This window comes from Hemibagrus wyckioides, linkage group LG07 (assembly GCF_019097595.1).
Source record: "Hemibagrus wyckioides isolate EC202008001 linkage group LG07, SWU_Hwy_1.0, whole genome shotgun sequence".
NCBI lineage: Eukaryota > Metazoa > Chordata > Actinopteri > Siluriformes > Bagridae > Hemibagrus > Hemibagrus wyckioides.
In genome coordinates this window covers 27,540,443-27,557,400 of record NC_080716.1, presented here as the reverse complement: position 1 = coordinate 27,557,400, position 16,958 = coordinate 27,540,443, and the positions used below count along the sequence as shown (strand labels likewise).

Below are 16,958 nucleotides of genomic sequence, written 5' to 3'. Positions count from 1 at the left end.
ATCTAACATCATCATCATCATCATCATCATCACCATCATCATCATAATCACCATTACCATCACCATCATCATGATCACCATGATCATCATCACCTTCACACATCATCATCACCATCTAACATCATCACCATCATCATCATCACCACCATGATCATCATCTCATGATCACCATCATCATCATCATCATAATCATAATCATCATGATCACCATGATCATCACCATCACACATCATCATCATCACCATCACATATCATCATCATCATCATCATGATCACCATGATCATCACCATCACACATCATCATCATGATCATCATCATTATCATGCTCACCAACATCACACATAACCATCATCATCATCATCATCATACTGGAGCTTAAAATTCAGATGATCTTCCTCCAATAATGATGAAGATGATGATGATGATTACAGTTAATTATTAGAATAGCAATATGTTATTTATACTAGCAGAATATCAGAAAATCCTACAAGTTCTCCTAAAGGAATGACTGTGATCTCAATTCAATTCGAAAAACATTTAATCTAGAACACATAAAAGTTCTTTGGGTTTATGTGTAAATGTGCATCTGGGTTTCTTCCAGGAACCGTGAAGAACCCATGAAGAACATTTTGTTCACCTATGTACACTATTATAAATGAAGGTTCCTTAGGGGTTCTTTGATTAGTTAGGCTTCTTGGAACCATCTCTGACACTCAAAGATAAAGATTCTTCAGATCCATCAAGAAAAAGATCTTACTGGAACCAAAACATGGGCTATTGCACTCTATTGAGTTCCACATAGAACCTTTTTACCATTTTGAAGAACTCATAAGGGGTCTACAAAGTTTTTCTAGAAAGAGTTCAGGGTTAAGAAGCTGAGAAGCCTTAAAGAGCACTACACTACACTGAGGGTTCCGGGGAGTTCAGGGTTCCTTTGTTAGGATCCGACTTAGAACTATCTCTGTATTCTTTAATGAGACCATGACATAACTATATTCAGTTTCTTGTGTCCTTTGTTCCTAAATTTATTTCGTTTTGTTGCTATGATCAAATCTACAACCCCAAATCAACAGATCCTGAGTTCTACCATTTATTTTCTCTAGAAATCCCAGAGCAGAGACCCTTATCAAGAAGCTTAGAACCACTAATCTACCTAAGAACCTCTGAGGAACCCTAAACTTTCTAGAAAAATGGGTAGAAATAATCCAGGGCTCCGTCAGGAACATTCTCAGCTTTCCTAAAGAACCTCTGGGTTCCTGATTGTTGGTGCTACGATCAATGGATCCTTCTGTGTGATCCATGAGGGATGAACATGATCAGGGAACTGAGAATCTCCGGTGCTGCTCTGGTGAGAAGTTCTATGAAGGAACCTTAGGTGATGTCTAGAGCAACAGAGCAAGAGAACTGACTTATTTACTGTAATGAAATCTCTTTACGAACTGACCCGAGTAGCCAGTAATGACCAGGTTGATCATCAGAACATGTCAGGAACCGGATTGTGTGTGTTCCCCCTCCAGGCCTGGGCTCTGTTTAAGGGGAAGTACAGGGAAGGCGTGGACAAGCCGGATCCCCCGACGTGGAAGACGAGACTCCGCTGCGCCCTTAACAAGAGCAACGACTTCGATGAACTGGTGGAGAGAAGCCAGCTGGACATATCAGACCCTTATAAAGTCTACAGGATCATCCCTGAGGGAGCCAAGAGAGGTGTGTGCGTGTGCTTTCTTATACAAAAGACTGCTTTAGATTCAGATGTGTGACCACCAACTTCCTCATCACCTTCATTCAGGTCAGACGGAGGTTTAACTCACAGACTGTAGCTGAGTTCATAACACTATCAATGAAGACATGAGTTCATAGCGAGGAGTGCAAATGTAGGAAAGTGATCAATGTTAACAGTTGGAAAACTCGCCAAATCAGCGATTCGTTCAATAACAATCATTCTTTTGCTTTTTAGTTCGGTCATAGCTAGGTGTTGCTATGGAAACGACCGAGCGTATGAACTCCGACGTCCGGTTTACCGAGCCTCATGAACAGAAAATGAGCCCATATCCTCCTAACCAATCAGAATCGAGAATCCGTCGCAAGACGATTCCTCGTAAGCGTTTGGCTCTAATTTTTTTAAAATAAACACACATGTTGTTGTTGTTGTTTCTGGAAGCTGTCAGGAAACAGCATTGTAATAAATACTGAATAGCACGTGCATTACAGCTTAATAACTGTAATAATAAACCAGACCGGAATCATTTATAGCGTGTTATTAGCGTGTTATTATATAAAAAAACAAAACAAAAAAAAAAATTGAAATAAAATGCTTAGAAGAAATCCCACAGCTTTGAGCCATGCAACACAAAACAAAATGCAACACACACTGTGGTTGGATAGAGCAGGTTGACCTAAAATGACCATCGAGAAAACAAACTGTGGTTTCCTGCAAGCATAAAAATAAACACCAAACACACCATGCACCATCTTCTGCAGCCTTTTCTTTTTAAATGGTTTATCCCAACCCCAGAAATCAACCGGGGAAGATTTCAAAAAGAAATCTTTCTTTTTTTTTTCTCCTTCCTTCTATGTTATAAAAGACAGAGAGAGAGAGAGAGAGAGAGAGAGAGAGAGAGAAAGAGAGAGAGAGCTTGATTAGCAAAGTTTATGCAGAGGGTCATATTTCTGCTCATGCACCAGCGAAGATGAAGAAGAAGCAGAACAAAACAAAAGAAAACAACAACAAAAAAACCCCATGATTGATGCATCTGCCATGCTTGAGCAAGCTGCATACACTGAGCAGAGATGAACATTTTTTAGTGTGTGTGTGTGTGTGTGTGTGTGCACTCTCCGACTTGCTCTTTCGCTCAGTAGGGCAGGAAGCTCAGAGGAAGCCACCGCATGTGCTAAACACCCTCAATGCTTTTTATAGACGGCTTCGGTTAGCAAGTGCACAGAACCAAGCAGCGCGATCGGCCCTCGGGTCCCTGCACCGCACACACACACACGCCACTGTGAAAACACGGGCTCCACAGAACGGAGAGTGCGGACATCTCTCCTTTTAGTCTTTTCAGTAAAAGCTCTGCGTGTGAAGGTCGTTCATGTTCCCAGCACTGTTGTTATTTGTAGGCTACGCAGGGGGTATTTTTGGTGGAACAGCTTCCCATTTTAGTGTGCACATACTTTAAGCATGAATTATTTTTATTTTGATTAATTTATATATATATATATAAATCACATGTCTTTATGGCGTAACTCGATAGTAAGTGAAGCAAATGTTATTTCTTTGTGTGTCTCAGGCTCCAAGTCCAGCAGCATGGAGGACAGCTCCGCCCACGTGACGCAGATCAGTTACCCCATGCACCCCTCATATCCTGCTCTACAGCCTCAGGTAGCTTCTGACTTTCTGATCTTGCCTGAAATTCGATTAGGAACGACGACGTTCTAAACATGCCGCTGAATAGATTGAACACTACTTGCACCTGCGACAGCACTATTCTGTATTTATTTATTACACGCAGTTCGTTTGCTTATGAACATGTCAGGCATTTTTTAAAACTCAAAGAAACTCCGTTTATAGCTCCTTCTAATGTAGCATCACATGAGCAGCGTATACTTCCTGTTATGAACACTCGCTCAGCTCACCCAGGCAGCTCTGACACTGGAGACTCCTTCCTTACCTCCGTGTTTTCTACACTGTATATAGAGTGTCTTCACACCTACAACTTCTTTGTGTACTGTTGCCATAGAAACAATAACGTACTCATGTACTGATACTAATACTGAAATACACTGATGCTAATATAGAAACCCACGTGATATCAGTTAATATGAACCTGAGGAAATGAATCAACAACTCTCTCTCTCTCTCTCTCTGTCTGTCTTTTCCCTGTATCTTTCTTTCTGTCTGTCTTCCTCTCTCTGTCTGTCTCTCTCTCTGTCCGTCTCTCTCCGTCTTTCTCTCTCACACTCTGTCTGTCTGTCTGTCTGTCTGTCTCTCTCTCGTTCATTCCTGCAGATGCCTGGTTATATGCTGCCTCAGGACAGGAGAGACTGGAGAGATTTCGGACCTGAGCAGCCGCACCATCCGCCGCCGCATCCGGAGATACCGTACGGTCCGTATCCATCCCGGCCTCTGCAGTGGCACACGCAACCCTGCGACAACGGTACACACACACACACACACACACACACACACACACACACATACAACTCTCTCAGTGTTTCATTAAAGGGATCTAAGAAACGGTGAAATGTTTTCCGTCCATCTGTGTCAACAGTGATGTCCAGCTCGGATTTATTTTACTCAAAACACACACACACACACACACACACATGTTCATTCGTATTTTGTATCATTTGGCAAGTTAATGATCTGAGCAACACCTATAATTGTTGCTGTGCATCACGGCCACTTCTCACCTTCACAGAAGGAAAACACACCTTCACACAACACAGCACTGTGAAGTAGGCAGCTATTTGAAAGAAAAAAAAAACTTGTAAAAAATGATTCATGATAAACGAAGTAGCAGTGGGTGGATATTTATCAGCATGTCCTGAGAACAGTGTCTGGTTTTATTAGTCAGTAACGTCTATAGCTGCGTCCCAAATGACCCACTACACACTACACACTGTGTACTCTAGCGCCTGAATGTTAGAAAATAGGAAATGTTGCCGTTTTTGACGTTGATGCTAAACATCACAAACAAATACAGAATATTGCAAAATAAAGCACACAGTGTACGTGAGCAAACTGCGTCTCGTCCGTAGCAATGTCGTTGTTGAGTGATTTTTATCCATTTCTGGTTACATACATGGCGGAATGTCTGGAACAGTCGTTTCCTTCGCCAGCCTTTTTCTTTCTCCCTCTTTCTTGTTTCCTGTTTCAAATCTATAAAAGTTTTACCGTATGACCGTTACGAAGCAGTGAAACTGGAGACTCCTTCCGTAAATGTTATATGTTAATGAGCTGTTGCTATAGAAACTGGCCAAGGGTTAGGTTACTAATACATTTTGGTTGCTATAGCAACAACATACTCACCTACACACCTGAACTGAAACTCAAATGATTGACAGATCTGGATTGTCTTGTTATATTCATCAGTGTATAAATTCGTGAGGTTAGTGTTATAGACTTGTCTTTAAGGCGATGTTTGGGTAATGTTTATGGAAAAGGAGTCGAACCTTGATGTTTTTTTGATAGCAGAGAGACTTCAGGATGGAAAACAAAGCACTGAAAGTGGAGACTCCTTCCTTAAGAGTTAGATATGTGGAGAGTTCAGGGTACAAGCTGCTGTGAATGAGCTGTTGCTATAGAAACGATACCATATTATTAATCTGAGCTGCTGTTACACCTCCCGACCAATCAGAATCAAGAATTTGATAGTTTTCCTGTTTTATTGTGTCCATGTTGATGATTGAGTGTCTTTGTCATGTCTCACTCCACAGTGGTGGTTAGTATGAAGCTCATATGAAAGTAGACACTCAGGAATTGTAATGATGATGATATTATACTGACTGAAAATGTCCCATAATGTCCCATGTCCATTTCCAGTCTTCTAGTAAAAAGAGTTAAAGTATCAGGGTATTAGCATCAGATCAAACAGGATGAATCAGTAAAAAGCTGATAGCTAGAGGTTAATAGAGAGGTCTATCACCATGAGTTTTAAAAAAGAAAAAGAGAGAGCACTGCTTCTGTTTTTATCGCTTGTACACTTCAGCTGTGGCTTCGTGAAGATGAACATGACGTCAAGCCTCCAGAAATAGATGCTGCACAGAAATATACCTGGCCTCTGAGTTCAGAAATACACACCAAACTCGAACTGGTCAGTGCTGGGCCTCAGTGATGCTTTTGACTTTTTAGATGTTGGTAAAAATTCGATTTTTTTTGGCATTCGTCTCGTTCTGGAGATGTGAGTTTCTGTCGCAAACTCGTTCCACATCATAATAATGTCACCTCAACTGTGACTCTCGCATGCTGGTGAACAGGAAACCACTTGGGATTTGATCTAACTGCATGTCATTACAACAAAGTAGTAGTTCAGATTAGGATTTATTTACTAAGAAAAACTCATCAGGGAATTCATTGGGTTTGTTTGAGAGCCTTAAGATACATAAGAGAATGAATTCTTGGGTTCCTCAAGGGTTCAGTATCAATGATTTTGAAGATATTATTATTATTATTATTATTATTATTATTATTATTATTATTATTATTATTATTTAATAATCACAATTTTTTATTTATTTCTGTAAAGCTGCAATATTCAAAATTGGGGCAATTTTTCTTCTCCTTTTTCCTCTTCTTCTTCTCTGCAGTAATAATATACTACAGGAAAGAATTCATGGTATAAATTTCAGATTCTGTATTTTAAAATTCATATTTCTAATATAATTCAGTTCTAACGTATCATATCATCTTGAGAAAATCCATAAATATTATTTCAAACTTTTTGAAGCCCAAAGAAAGTAAGCTATATTGACTTTTTTCTGATTTTCTGATTTATTATATATATTTATATATATATATATATATATATATATATATATATATATATATATATATATATATATATATATATATATATATATATGTGTATATATTAGATTAAGTAGAGATTAAGATTAAGAGATTAAGATTAAGTAGAGTAAGTAAGATTAAGATAAATTGTTTTCAATTTCTTTTCCTCACAAACTCTAATGTATATGACATTTTACAGGGTATCAGATATCCGGATCCTTCTACACGTACACCCACTCCGAGTCACATCCCGTGTCGGTGGACCCGAATATGAGATCCGCTGAGGCCATGACTCTCTCTGGTAAACCCTTTCCCAAAAAAAACACTGCATTTTTTCCCCCTCCATCTGTTCCAGAATTTTCCACACTAACTCACTCTTGACTTTGCAGATTTCCGCCTGCACGTGTCGCTGTACTACCGCGAGACCCTGGTAAAAGAGGTCACCACCACCAGTCCCGAAGGCTGCCGGATCTCCTCCTCTCCCTCCCCGTCCTCTCCGTCCTCTCCATCGTCCCCCTGCGTCGAGGACAGGCTCTTCGGCGGGCCCGAACCCGTGCTCTTCCCGTTCCCGTACCCGCAGTCGCAGCGGCGTGGCGCTGATAAGCTTCCCAACGTGCTGGAGCGTGGCGTGCTGCTCTGGCTCACGCCTGACGGACTCTATGCCAAGCGTCTGTGCCAAAGCAGGGTGTACTGGGAAGGACCTCTAGCGCCGTACTCGGACAAACCCAACAAGCTGGAGAAGGAGCAGACCTGCAAGCTTCTGGATACACAGCACTTCCTGTCAGGTAAGAATCACCTCACAGCCTTTCATTCTGCGGGAAGGATCATTTTATGAACGACTAGCGGGATTGAAGAGTCACGGCTATAAATAAAACAATTTGAGGTGGCTAGGATTTGTTTTGTCTGCCAGATGAAATTAAAATAAAACACAAATCGATTGTTTTTAAAACACTCTGGTTCATCAGACGCAACATTTGAGCCATATTCGGCTACATCATTTGCATAAAAGTATTTGATTGGCTGCTGCAACAATCTCCTTTATGACATAATAATCATAGTTCCTCTAACAGTAGTATCATTCTCGATTCTGATTGGTCCACGCATACATGAACTAATCCAAATGATAATCAGATTAATTAATCCTGAAAGTGCTACCAGATGATACTAGAAAGTCTTCAGGATGGAGGTTGTTAGATTTTGCCGTTTCTTGGAAACAAGCTGTATTTAAAATAAAAAAGCTTTACTCCAGTTGTGATTTATTCCTTACATAACATCTTGGCTTGCAAACTACGCTTTAGGAATCAGGTCCCTGGCTAGCAGGTTTTTTGGTCAGAAGAACATGGTTCGAACCACAGGATTGTCAACTTTCCTGGATGTAACGTTCATGACGTTGTAGGAACGTAGACGTGTAGAACGTCTAGAACGTTCCTACAACGTATACTTTTTTAATAGCATTTTAATGTTTGGAAAAAATAACAGTCAAACCGTGACTGTCGAATAAAGCCCTCTGGTAGCATTGACCTAAGATGAACTGGCTTCCAAAATTGGGGTTGAAATCACTTGAAAACGACAAAAAAATCCAAAACGATGCTGATGTTGAGGATTATTATCTGTTGGGGAGGAAAAAGAACACAGTGTAGTCATGATCAGAAAGACCATGACCTTTAGAGGGGTTTGTAAATCAGCTGACTTTAGTGTGTCATATTAACTGATCTATTACTGTAACAGCTCCTAGAAAGGTTGAACCTGCTTTTATCTGTGATATGTTGATTGTGTGGCTGGAAATGAATGTCTGTCACGTGTAGTCGTACATGTGATTAGTCTCTGATTCCCTACCCCTTGTTCAGCCTCTATCTACACTTCATTCACAGTCACACATTACTCACTGAGGACTTTCCAAAACCGTTCACTGTTTCTCGAGCCCTCTTCAGCCTTATATGACACCTGCAGCACTAACTACACCTGCCCCAGACACTAAATGTCATCTCGTCTCCCTGAACGAGTCATCAGTGCCCTTAGTGTGCTACGAGAACCGGGTCATGTGAACACCATATTACTCATCGGGGTGTTTTTGTATCAGATGAGCAGAAAGGAACAGAATGACTTGATGCAGATATTTACAATTTTTAACAAAGGGGAATAAATGTAGGGTGGGGGGGGTGGTGGTTCGTTATTACACATTTCAGAGCTTTAACCACCATGAGAAGCAATTGTCATGGCATTATCTTTGACTGAAGAATGTTCTAGCATCACCATTAAATACAGCTTCAAATATTTAGCCTGAATATGATGATCATCTTCGAGCCAAACCAACAAACTATCTAGCTAATTAAACTTATGTATGTTTGCTAATTTAATAAACCACTGCAGCAGCACGGTTCCTCGTCTCATAGGGCGCCATTACTTTTGCCCTGACTGGAAAGCCTAGTCTTATTTGAGGTCATTTATGGATTTGTTTTGGATCGCTTTCTTTCACCAAATGTTCAGGAAATTGGTGTGTAGTTAAAATAGTGTGATCCAAAGTATTCGTCAGTTATACGATTTAGAGAGACGAAGGTTCGAGGTTCATGTTAACAGCAGCAAAAATTTGAACATTTACCCCAATTTTGGTCATTCGTATGAATTTGTCATTGTATGGATTTTCGAAATTTGTTTCTAACAAGTTTGATAGACGTGATCCGCTCTATGAAGTTCTCAAGATTTCATGGAAATGTAAATAAAACAACTTTTCCGAATTATTCGTTCCATCCTAAAGGCTTGTTTGTTCGTTTTTGGCTTCTTCTTAGCATCTCTTAGGCTCTGATTAGCAATGTCTTTATCACTAGCTAGCCAGGAAGAGAACAATGTGCTGGAGAAACAAGCCATCATGATTGAGTAACAATGATATATACAAATAAAAACAATCCTGCTGTCTGGGGAAATGACTTGATTTGGCTAGCTAGCTTAAAAGAGCTGCAAAGTCGGCTCTATGACAGAACAGAATAATAAACACAAAATACATAATCTATAAAGTCTGAGGTATTTAGTAGGACATTTGTGGAGATAAAAAAAGATTTAAACAGCTAAACTGTCAAAATTAGAGACATCATAGAGAGCTAGCAATGAGCTAGGGCTATTAGCATTGCTACATCAATATCTGATCAAGGAAAATAATCAACAGTGAGAGTCCGGAAATGTTTTATTCCGCTTATATTGTTGCAATTTGTCAACAATTACTTATTAAAAGCCATTTTAATCAGTTTCCTCAGTTTATAGCTACATTCAGTGAGTTACTTTCTAGTTCTTTGATAAACCTCTCATATTTTTCTTTCTTAATGTTAGTAATAAGACAAAAAAAAGACTTTCTTGTGTCATAAAATTTAAAGAGTAATAGTACAGCTGACTGACCGACACCGGAGACTACGTCCTCTATTGTAAAATAAACATCTCTTTACAGAAGTTGTTTTTGTATACCAATTATACACCTGGAGCGTCCTTGTTGGCCGTTATAAAGAAATTCAACACCTCTTAACCAATCAATTCCACAGCACTGGGGTGTAAACAGATCTGCTTATCTCTGTTCTTCTGTTAAAAATGAGATCAGAAAATAAAGCAAGAGCTGCAGTGCTGTATCTCTTCTCCAGCTCATCTCCACAATGTCTACTTTCCTCACAGAGCTGCAGGGCTTCATCCATAACGGACGTCCTGTGCCCAGGTACCAGGTGGTGCTCTGCTTCGGAGATGAATATCCAGATCCTCAGAGACAGAGCAAGATGATCACAGCTCAGGTACAGCATCCATCCATCCCTCTATCTATCTATCTATCTATCTATCTATCTATCTATCTATCTATCTATCTATCTATCTATCTATCTATCTATCTATCTATCTGCCTGCCTGTCTGTCTGCCTGTCTGTCTGTCTGCCTACATACTTTTTATTTTGGATGAGAAATGACAGGAGTATTAAATAAAGAAAGACAGAGGAATGTCCTGACTAAACACAATCCTGACTCTCATCGTAAATGTAATCAGCTCAATTATAAAGATTAAAAAGTCTGATCGTATTATAAAACCCCAAATTATCCCAAGGAAAATATTTTGCTTCTATGTATGCGGAAATCGTTGCTGCGTTTGCACGTCCAAGCCCTCGGGGCACGGCGTGACATTTCCAGACACTTTGGGTCGAATTCTGAGGGTTGTGTGTGCCAGAAAAAGCCAGCAGTGCTCACGTGCATGCTGCTCTACGACTCGGGCTAAAAATCCTCTCATAAACAAGTCAAATGAAAATCCGAGCCCACATCTAACACTGCGCTGGGCTTTTTTCAAAGAAAATGGCACAGATTTGTTAGTAAATCTCCAATCCCATGTCAGATTCGATATAATGTGGTGGATTTGACGTAAAACTGTGCTCACTGGTGCGGAGAAATCCAGGCTGTGGGTACAAACATGCGGTCTGGTGACGACCAAAACATTCGAAACGCTCCACATGCTGCGTCTCTTAGTGTATTTCTGTGTGTTGTTCCGGTATTAAGAAGGAGAAAACACAAATTTTCAACCTACATGAACAGCATTGTGTGTACATTTGGTGGTAATCTTAGGACACGGAGAAACACATGATGTGGATGTGGAAAATCTTCTCGTCACTCCGAAGATAATGTTGAGGAATTTTGTTGAGCGGGAAAGAGTTAGCCAGCTAATTTACTGAGTGAAATGCTTGTGTATGGATATAATGCATGCTTAAATTCAGATTTATGTCTGTTGGACAGTCTGGAAAATCCTTCATAGGGTCTATTGGTTTTTGAAAAACTACAGACTTTCCTGAACTTAAATCTGTTTCTCGTTTGTTTGTATGTCAAGCTCGAGCGTTTCCTAGTGATGAAAGATAGAAAATTGCAATTATGTAAGAAATAAAACACTTTAGGATGCAGTGCTTTAGGAAAATAATCAACCCGTAGTCACTGTTAACACCAAGAAGTTGATTATTTTCCTATAAAAGGATGTTCTAAAGTGTTTTATTTTTCTTCTACTGCAGCTATTTTTTTTTTTTACTTTTTGTGCATTTATACTTATGGTTGGAATGGTTGCCTAAATACTTACATAGTAAAGGCACCAGTGTGTCAGTGGATATAACTAATAGTTTCCTCAGTATTACTAAATTTTAAGTAAGGATCACAAGTGCTTGTCTTTAGGGCTGTAGTGAAGACTGCCATTGTCAAAGCCAATTCCAGGACTAGTCAAGATCAAGTCAAGAATAGTCTTGAGGGGGTCAAGGAGAGTCTAAGAGGGTTGAGTTTGAGCAAGATCAAGATCAAGTAAAGAAGAGTCTTAGGTGGTTGAGACTGAGCCAGGAAGTCTTGAGATCAGGAACGGGTTGAGATCGAGCCAGGAAGAGTCTTAGAGGGGTTGAGACTAAGCAAGATCAAGTAAAGAAGAGTCTTTGGGGTTGAGGCTGAGCAAGATCGAGTCAGGAAGAGTCTTAGAGGGGTTGAGACTAAGCAAGATCAAGTAAAGAAGAGTCTTTGGGGTTGAGGCTGAGCAAGATCGAGTCAGGAAGAGTCTTAGGGGGTTGAGATTGATCAAGATCAAGTAAAGAAGAGTCTTAAGGGGTTGGGACTGAGCCAGGAAGTCTTTAGATTGAGTCAGGAACGGGTTGAGATCGAGTTAGGAAGAGTCTTAAGGGGTTGAGACTGAACAAGATCAAGTAAAGAAGAGTCTTAGGGGAGTGAGACTAAGCAAGATAAAGTCAGGAAGGGTCTTAGGGGGTTGAGACTGAGCAAGAACAAGTAATGAAGGGTCTTTGGGGGTTGAGACTGAGAAAGGTTGAGTCTAGAAGAGTCTCAGGGGGTTGAGACTGAGAAAGGTTGAGTCTAGAAGAGTCTCAGGGGGTTGAGACTGAGAAAGGTTGAGTCTAGAAGAGTCTCAGGGGGTTGAGACTGAGAAAGGTTGAGTCTAGAAGAGTCTCAGGGGGTTGAGACTGAACAAGATCAAGTAATGAAGGGTCTTTGGTGGTTGAGACTGAGCAAGTTTGAGTCATGAAGAATCTTATGGGGTTAAGACTGAGTAAGGTCAAGTCTAGAAGAGTCTTAGGGGGTTGAGATTGATCAAGACAAGTCTTGTGGGGGTTGAGATGAAGTCAAGATTGAGGCAAAAAAATATCAAATCCTTTACAAGGCCAAGACTTCAACTAATCAGCCTTATTCCTGCATTTCAGCAGCAATTCATCCGTTTTCTATAAGGAATTACTTCTTGTTTTTGTCTATGTGAAAATAAGTCTGTCAGTCGAGACAAACACTAATGCCCAGGGAAGACAAAGACAAAAGACAAGCCCAAGTACAAATGCTAATAAGTCTGAGTCAAAGCCCTAGTTATCTTTGTTTATTGTTATTGACCTCTGACATCTAAACACACCACTTTCTGTTTTCTCCCAGGTGGAGCCCATGTTCGCCAGACAGCTGGTGTACTACACCGGTCAGACCAGCGGGCATTACCTACGGGGTTACGAGCTGCCAACTCAGGGAACCCTGCCCGTGGAGGAGTACCAGAGAAGTCTACAGCACATGCAGGAGTAACCCGTCCTGTCCCGACATGACCTGCCTGCGACGGACTTGTCTCTCCAAAAAAACAAACCCTCTTCCGGGCCCCATGAGCAAAAGGAGACGGGACGGAGAGGTAACTGCATGTCAGCTGCCCATCTACCTTCAGCAGACTCGTGAATGGTTAACTCAAAGCTGTGCGCCAAAGAGGCATGTGCTATATGTGTTATAAATATGTATCCCAAACTGATAAATACTGTTTTTAATGTTAATGTTAGTAATGTTTTTTTTTTAGTTTGTTTTATTTTAATTTGAAATTAGTACTATTTTTTTTTTGGAACTTTGTGTAGAATATACTTTTTTAATTTTCTTTTTATTTTTCCTCCATTTGAAAATCAGCTGTCTGTTCTCTGCGATAGAAAAAAATCAAGCTAAAAACGCTTCCTGTTTACAACTCGATCAGTCGTCTATTTATATTTGTACTGTAAATTGAGTGTGATGTGTGTTTTTGTGTGTGCACACATATGTGTGTATGTGTGTGTGTGTGTGTGTGTACGTGTGGTGTGAGTTCTGTAGGCGTCTAATCTTGAATGTAATTCTTTTTTTTTCTCTGTTGAAGTGGCCAATACTAAGAAATTGAGCTTTGAGACTTACTGTTATTCACAAGCCTGAACCTTTAATCAGAGGCAGTCATCTTTTTCTGGTGCTCAGTGTGTAAGAGTGTGTGTGTGTGTGTGTGTATGTGTGTGTGGTAGACTGAGTGCTGATGGGAAACTGTCACATGCAGGTTACTGGTCACAGTGTTGTGGTAAAATGCTGTAGAAAGGTCGAGAGAGGAGAGGAGGGGAAAGACATGTCTCTATTTTTCTAATTTTCTCTTTAAAAAAAAAAAAAAAAAGTTTTGTAAAGCTGTATTTTTTTATCTTGTTATATGCCTTTTTCTATAATCATGAGAATCAATGAAAATAAAGATTTTCAGTTTCTTAATCTTTTTGAAATTCTATGTTGTCATATTGACTGTGTGTGGGGTGTGTGTGTGGGGTGTGTGTGTGTGTGTGTGTGTGTGCGTGCCTACATTTGTATATTTCTTTATCTGCATGACTATTCATGCATGTATGTGAGCTTCTCACCCTCACTCTGTGTGTGTGTGTGTGTGTGTGTGTGTTTAACATGCAGCTATGCTTGAGTGACGGCAGTCGAGGGGAGAATGTGGTTTGGGGGTAGTAGAGACACAGAGCGGGTGAGATAGAGATAGAGAAGGAGAGAAAGACAGGAAGTTCGATTCACAGGTGCACAGGAAGACTGGCCCACAAGAAAAACAAAAAGACATACGACGCGAGGGGGTTGTGTGGATAAGTGGGGGTCTGGGGTACTGCCTTCCTCGGCCGTTGTGTGTTTTCACACTACTGAAGCGGGAGCCACGCAGCGGGAGCGGTCTCTGCTAGCCAAATATCTGAAAAAAATAAATAAATAAATAATTGAAAAATAATTCACAATATCATTAAAATAGAGGTAAATACAACACACAGGGCGCTAAAAGACATTTAAAAGAATCCATACAGACCCGAGTGCAAAAGTTTGTACACCCTTGAATCTACATATCTGTTTTCCGAACGTTCCTGAGACTCATCCAGCGATATACCTGAACTAAATCTAAATCTAATGCAGCATGATTGCTGATCATTCACCTCATGGATGCTGTAATTATCACATCAATCACTGGTTTACTTCAACAAAATGGCTCCCTCACTGACGATTCAGCAGCTTGTGGAATAGCACTTGATCCAGCGCAGCCTTGTCTGTTGTGAGTGAGATTTTCAGTGGTTAAGTAAAACAGTGGTTAAGGTTCAAGGTAACCGATTCAAGGTGTTTGGTCCGAGAGCGCTGCTTTTAACTATTTGTGATGCAGAGATGCTATATCATGGCTTTTGATCCTGATTTCCTGTATAGAAAAAAAATGAATTTGGGTGACTAATAAAAGTTTGACATTCTTTCGAAGCCATGAGACACTAAATCGAGGTCAAGAATTGTGTGAAGTGTGTGTGTGTGGGATGCAGCCGATTCGATCACACTTTTACTTCAACATACTCATTTTAATGTCACTGAATTCATTTGATCCGTGAACAATTTCCTCGTCGTGAGCAGTAACGCCTCAGAATAAGATTCTGTCTCGTTTAGATGTGTGTAATACTGGCCTCAGGTTCCAGATTTATTTCTTTTTCAGCACAAAACCTACAGAGAACTGAGATAAATTCAGTATAAAACTCAACACTTCTTATGCTGAAGGTGCACAAACTTTTGCACACCAGTCTTAAAGGTGCATTTTTCTCATGTGTTGGAAAAAAAAGTTTTGGCACCTTGGACCACATTAGCAGAGAGGTGCTAAAGTTTTATGGTCGATGCAGTGTGATGTCACACTTCTGGTAAGTAACAACACAGTGCAGTTAAAGGACGTGGTGGGCTCACGACTTTAGGGGATTCCTCCTTATACTCACTGAACCGTCTCTCTCTTTCTCTTTCTCTCTCTCTCTCTTTGAAGCGCCTGCCTTAAAATGTGCTACTATTTCCTTGATGTTGTCTTTCAAGCCATACGTCTGCCCTCTATAGGTTTTCTGCTGCCCACACAGGACGTCCCGTCCCACCCACCTGCTCGACATGAACACACAAACACACACGGTTTCAAAGAAAGCACTCGTTTTCTCTGAGGATGTCTCATTCTGATTATCAGAACTCGGTGGCATGTGATGTCCCTGACTCACCAAATACCATTAGGGTGGTAAAGATCATGCACATGTGACTTGTCATGAATTTCAGATTATTTTGAACTTCAACATCCCATGTAAAGCTCACACTAGATCCCGGGAGGAATTTGGAAACTAATCCCGCCCACTTCTGAAATGAACAAGACAAAAATTTCTGACGAATTTAGCTACTTCTATCGTCAAAATATGACCAAATGAGCCACCTGACCAGGAGGATTAAATGTTTACTAAAGATGAATGAATGAAAACAGGAAATGCGTCACGCAACGCTGCGTAAACACAATACTCGCTCTAATGTTAAGGAACGTCTCCAGCTTCTTAGCAGAACAATGTGAGTAAAAAAACCACCCACTTTTGTTTGAATGGATGGCATTCCTCATGCACGCTCCAAATTTTTTCTGAAAAGCAGAAAAGATGGGAGCGAAGAAATAAAATTTGACATAATCACGTAACGAATTGAAAACGTCACAATCTGCAAAACTATTAAAATCTGCAAATCTAATAAATAAATTGATGCTGATGATAATCCGGATCGGCGATAAGCAAGCTAGGCTAGTTGGTTAGCTGATTCTAACATTTTCTTTCTCTTTTCTCACATCAGCACAAAAGAAACAGTTGAGCCAGAAAGCACCCTAACCCAGTAAATAAGGTGGATCCCCACTGTTGTTGCCTCTCAAAACCCAACAGTGTAACAGAAATGCGTCTATTCATTTCATTCCTGAAAGTGATTGTCTCACCAAATGGTCCAAACATAGCACATAGACAACTCAGAAGCTTGCAGAAGCTTGACTCAGTCATAACGCAACAACGAAGCACACTATATGGAAACCATCTCTTCAGGAACGAATGGATGATTAGTCACAACAGGCCTGCAATAATAAAAATAATAAATAAAAGATCTTCCTGATTCAGTTAGCATGAGCTGTCTGTTCTGGTACAGGGATTCATATCATTTTGAACAAGGAAGATTCGGACCACTCTTTGGAGCGAAGTTGATTAGAGGTTTGCTAGTTAGCTAAGTGCTCTGTATAAGCATTCAGTACTTATTTTTTATCCACACGTTTTTGTCTACAGCTTTGTCTTTCGGTTCAGTTTTTCAGCTCATATCCATTAAACTCATACTTGATATACCTTCGTCAGGGAGTCGATTCAGAGTCAAATGAACGCCAGCTAGTTCAGG

The 16,958-nt window shown here is 40.3% G+C and overlaps 1 protein-coding gene across 1 annotated transcript in view; it reads left to right on the top strand.

Moving 5' to 3' along the window:
* irf4a (interferon regulatory factor 4a) overlaps positions 1–13,969 on the top strand; it is a 20,348-nt gene extending 6,379 nt beyond the window's left edge. The window contains exons 3-9 of the mRNA XM_058396027.1: positions 1,519–1,705; positions 3,283–3,374; positions 4,002–4,149; positions 6,703–6,804; positions 6,893–7,288; positions 10,158–10,270; positions 12,912–13,969. Of these exons, the coding sequence (XP_058252010.1) occupies positions 1,519–1,705; positions 3,283–3,374; positions 4,002–4,149; positions 6,703–6,804; positions 6,893–7,288; positions 10,158–10,270; positions 12,912–13,052 (1,179 nt within the window). The 3' untranslated portion in view covers positions 13,053–13,969. The remainder of the gene's footprint in view (positions 1–1,518; positions 1,706–3,282; positions 3,375–4,001; positions 4,150–6,702; positions 6,805–6,892; positions 7,289–10,157; positions 10,271–12,911) is intronic.
* Positions 13,970–16,958: the final 2,989 nt, after the last annotated feature.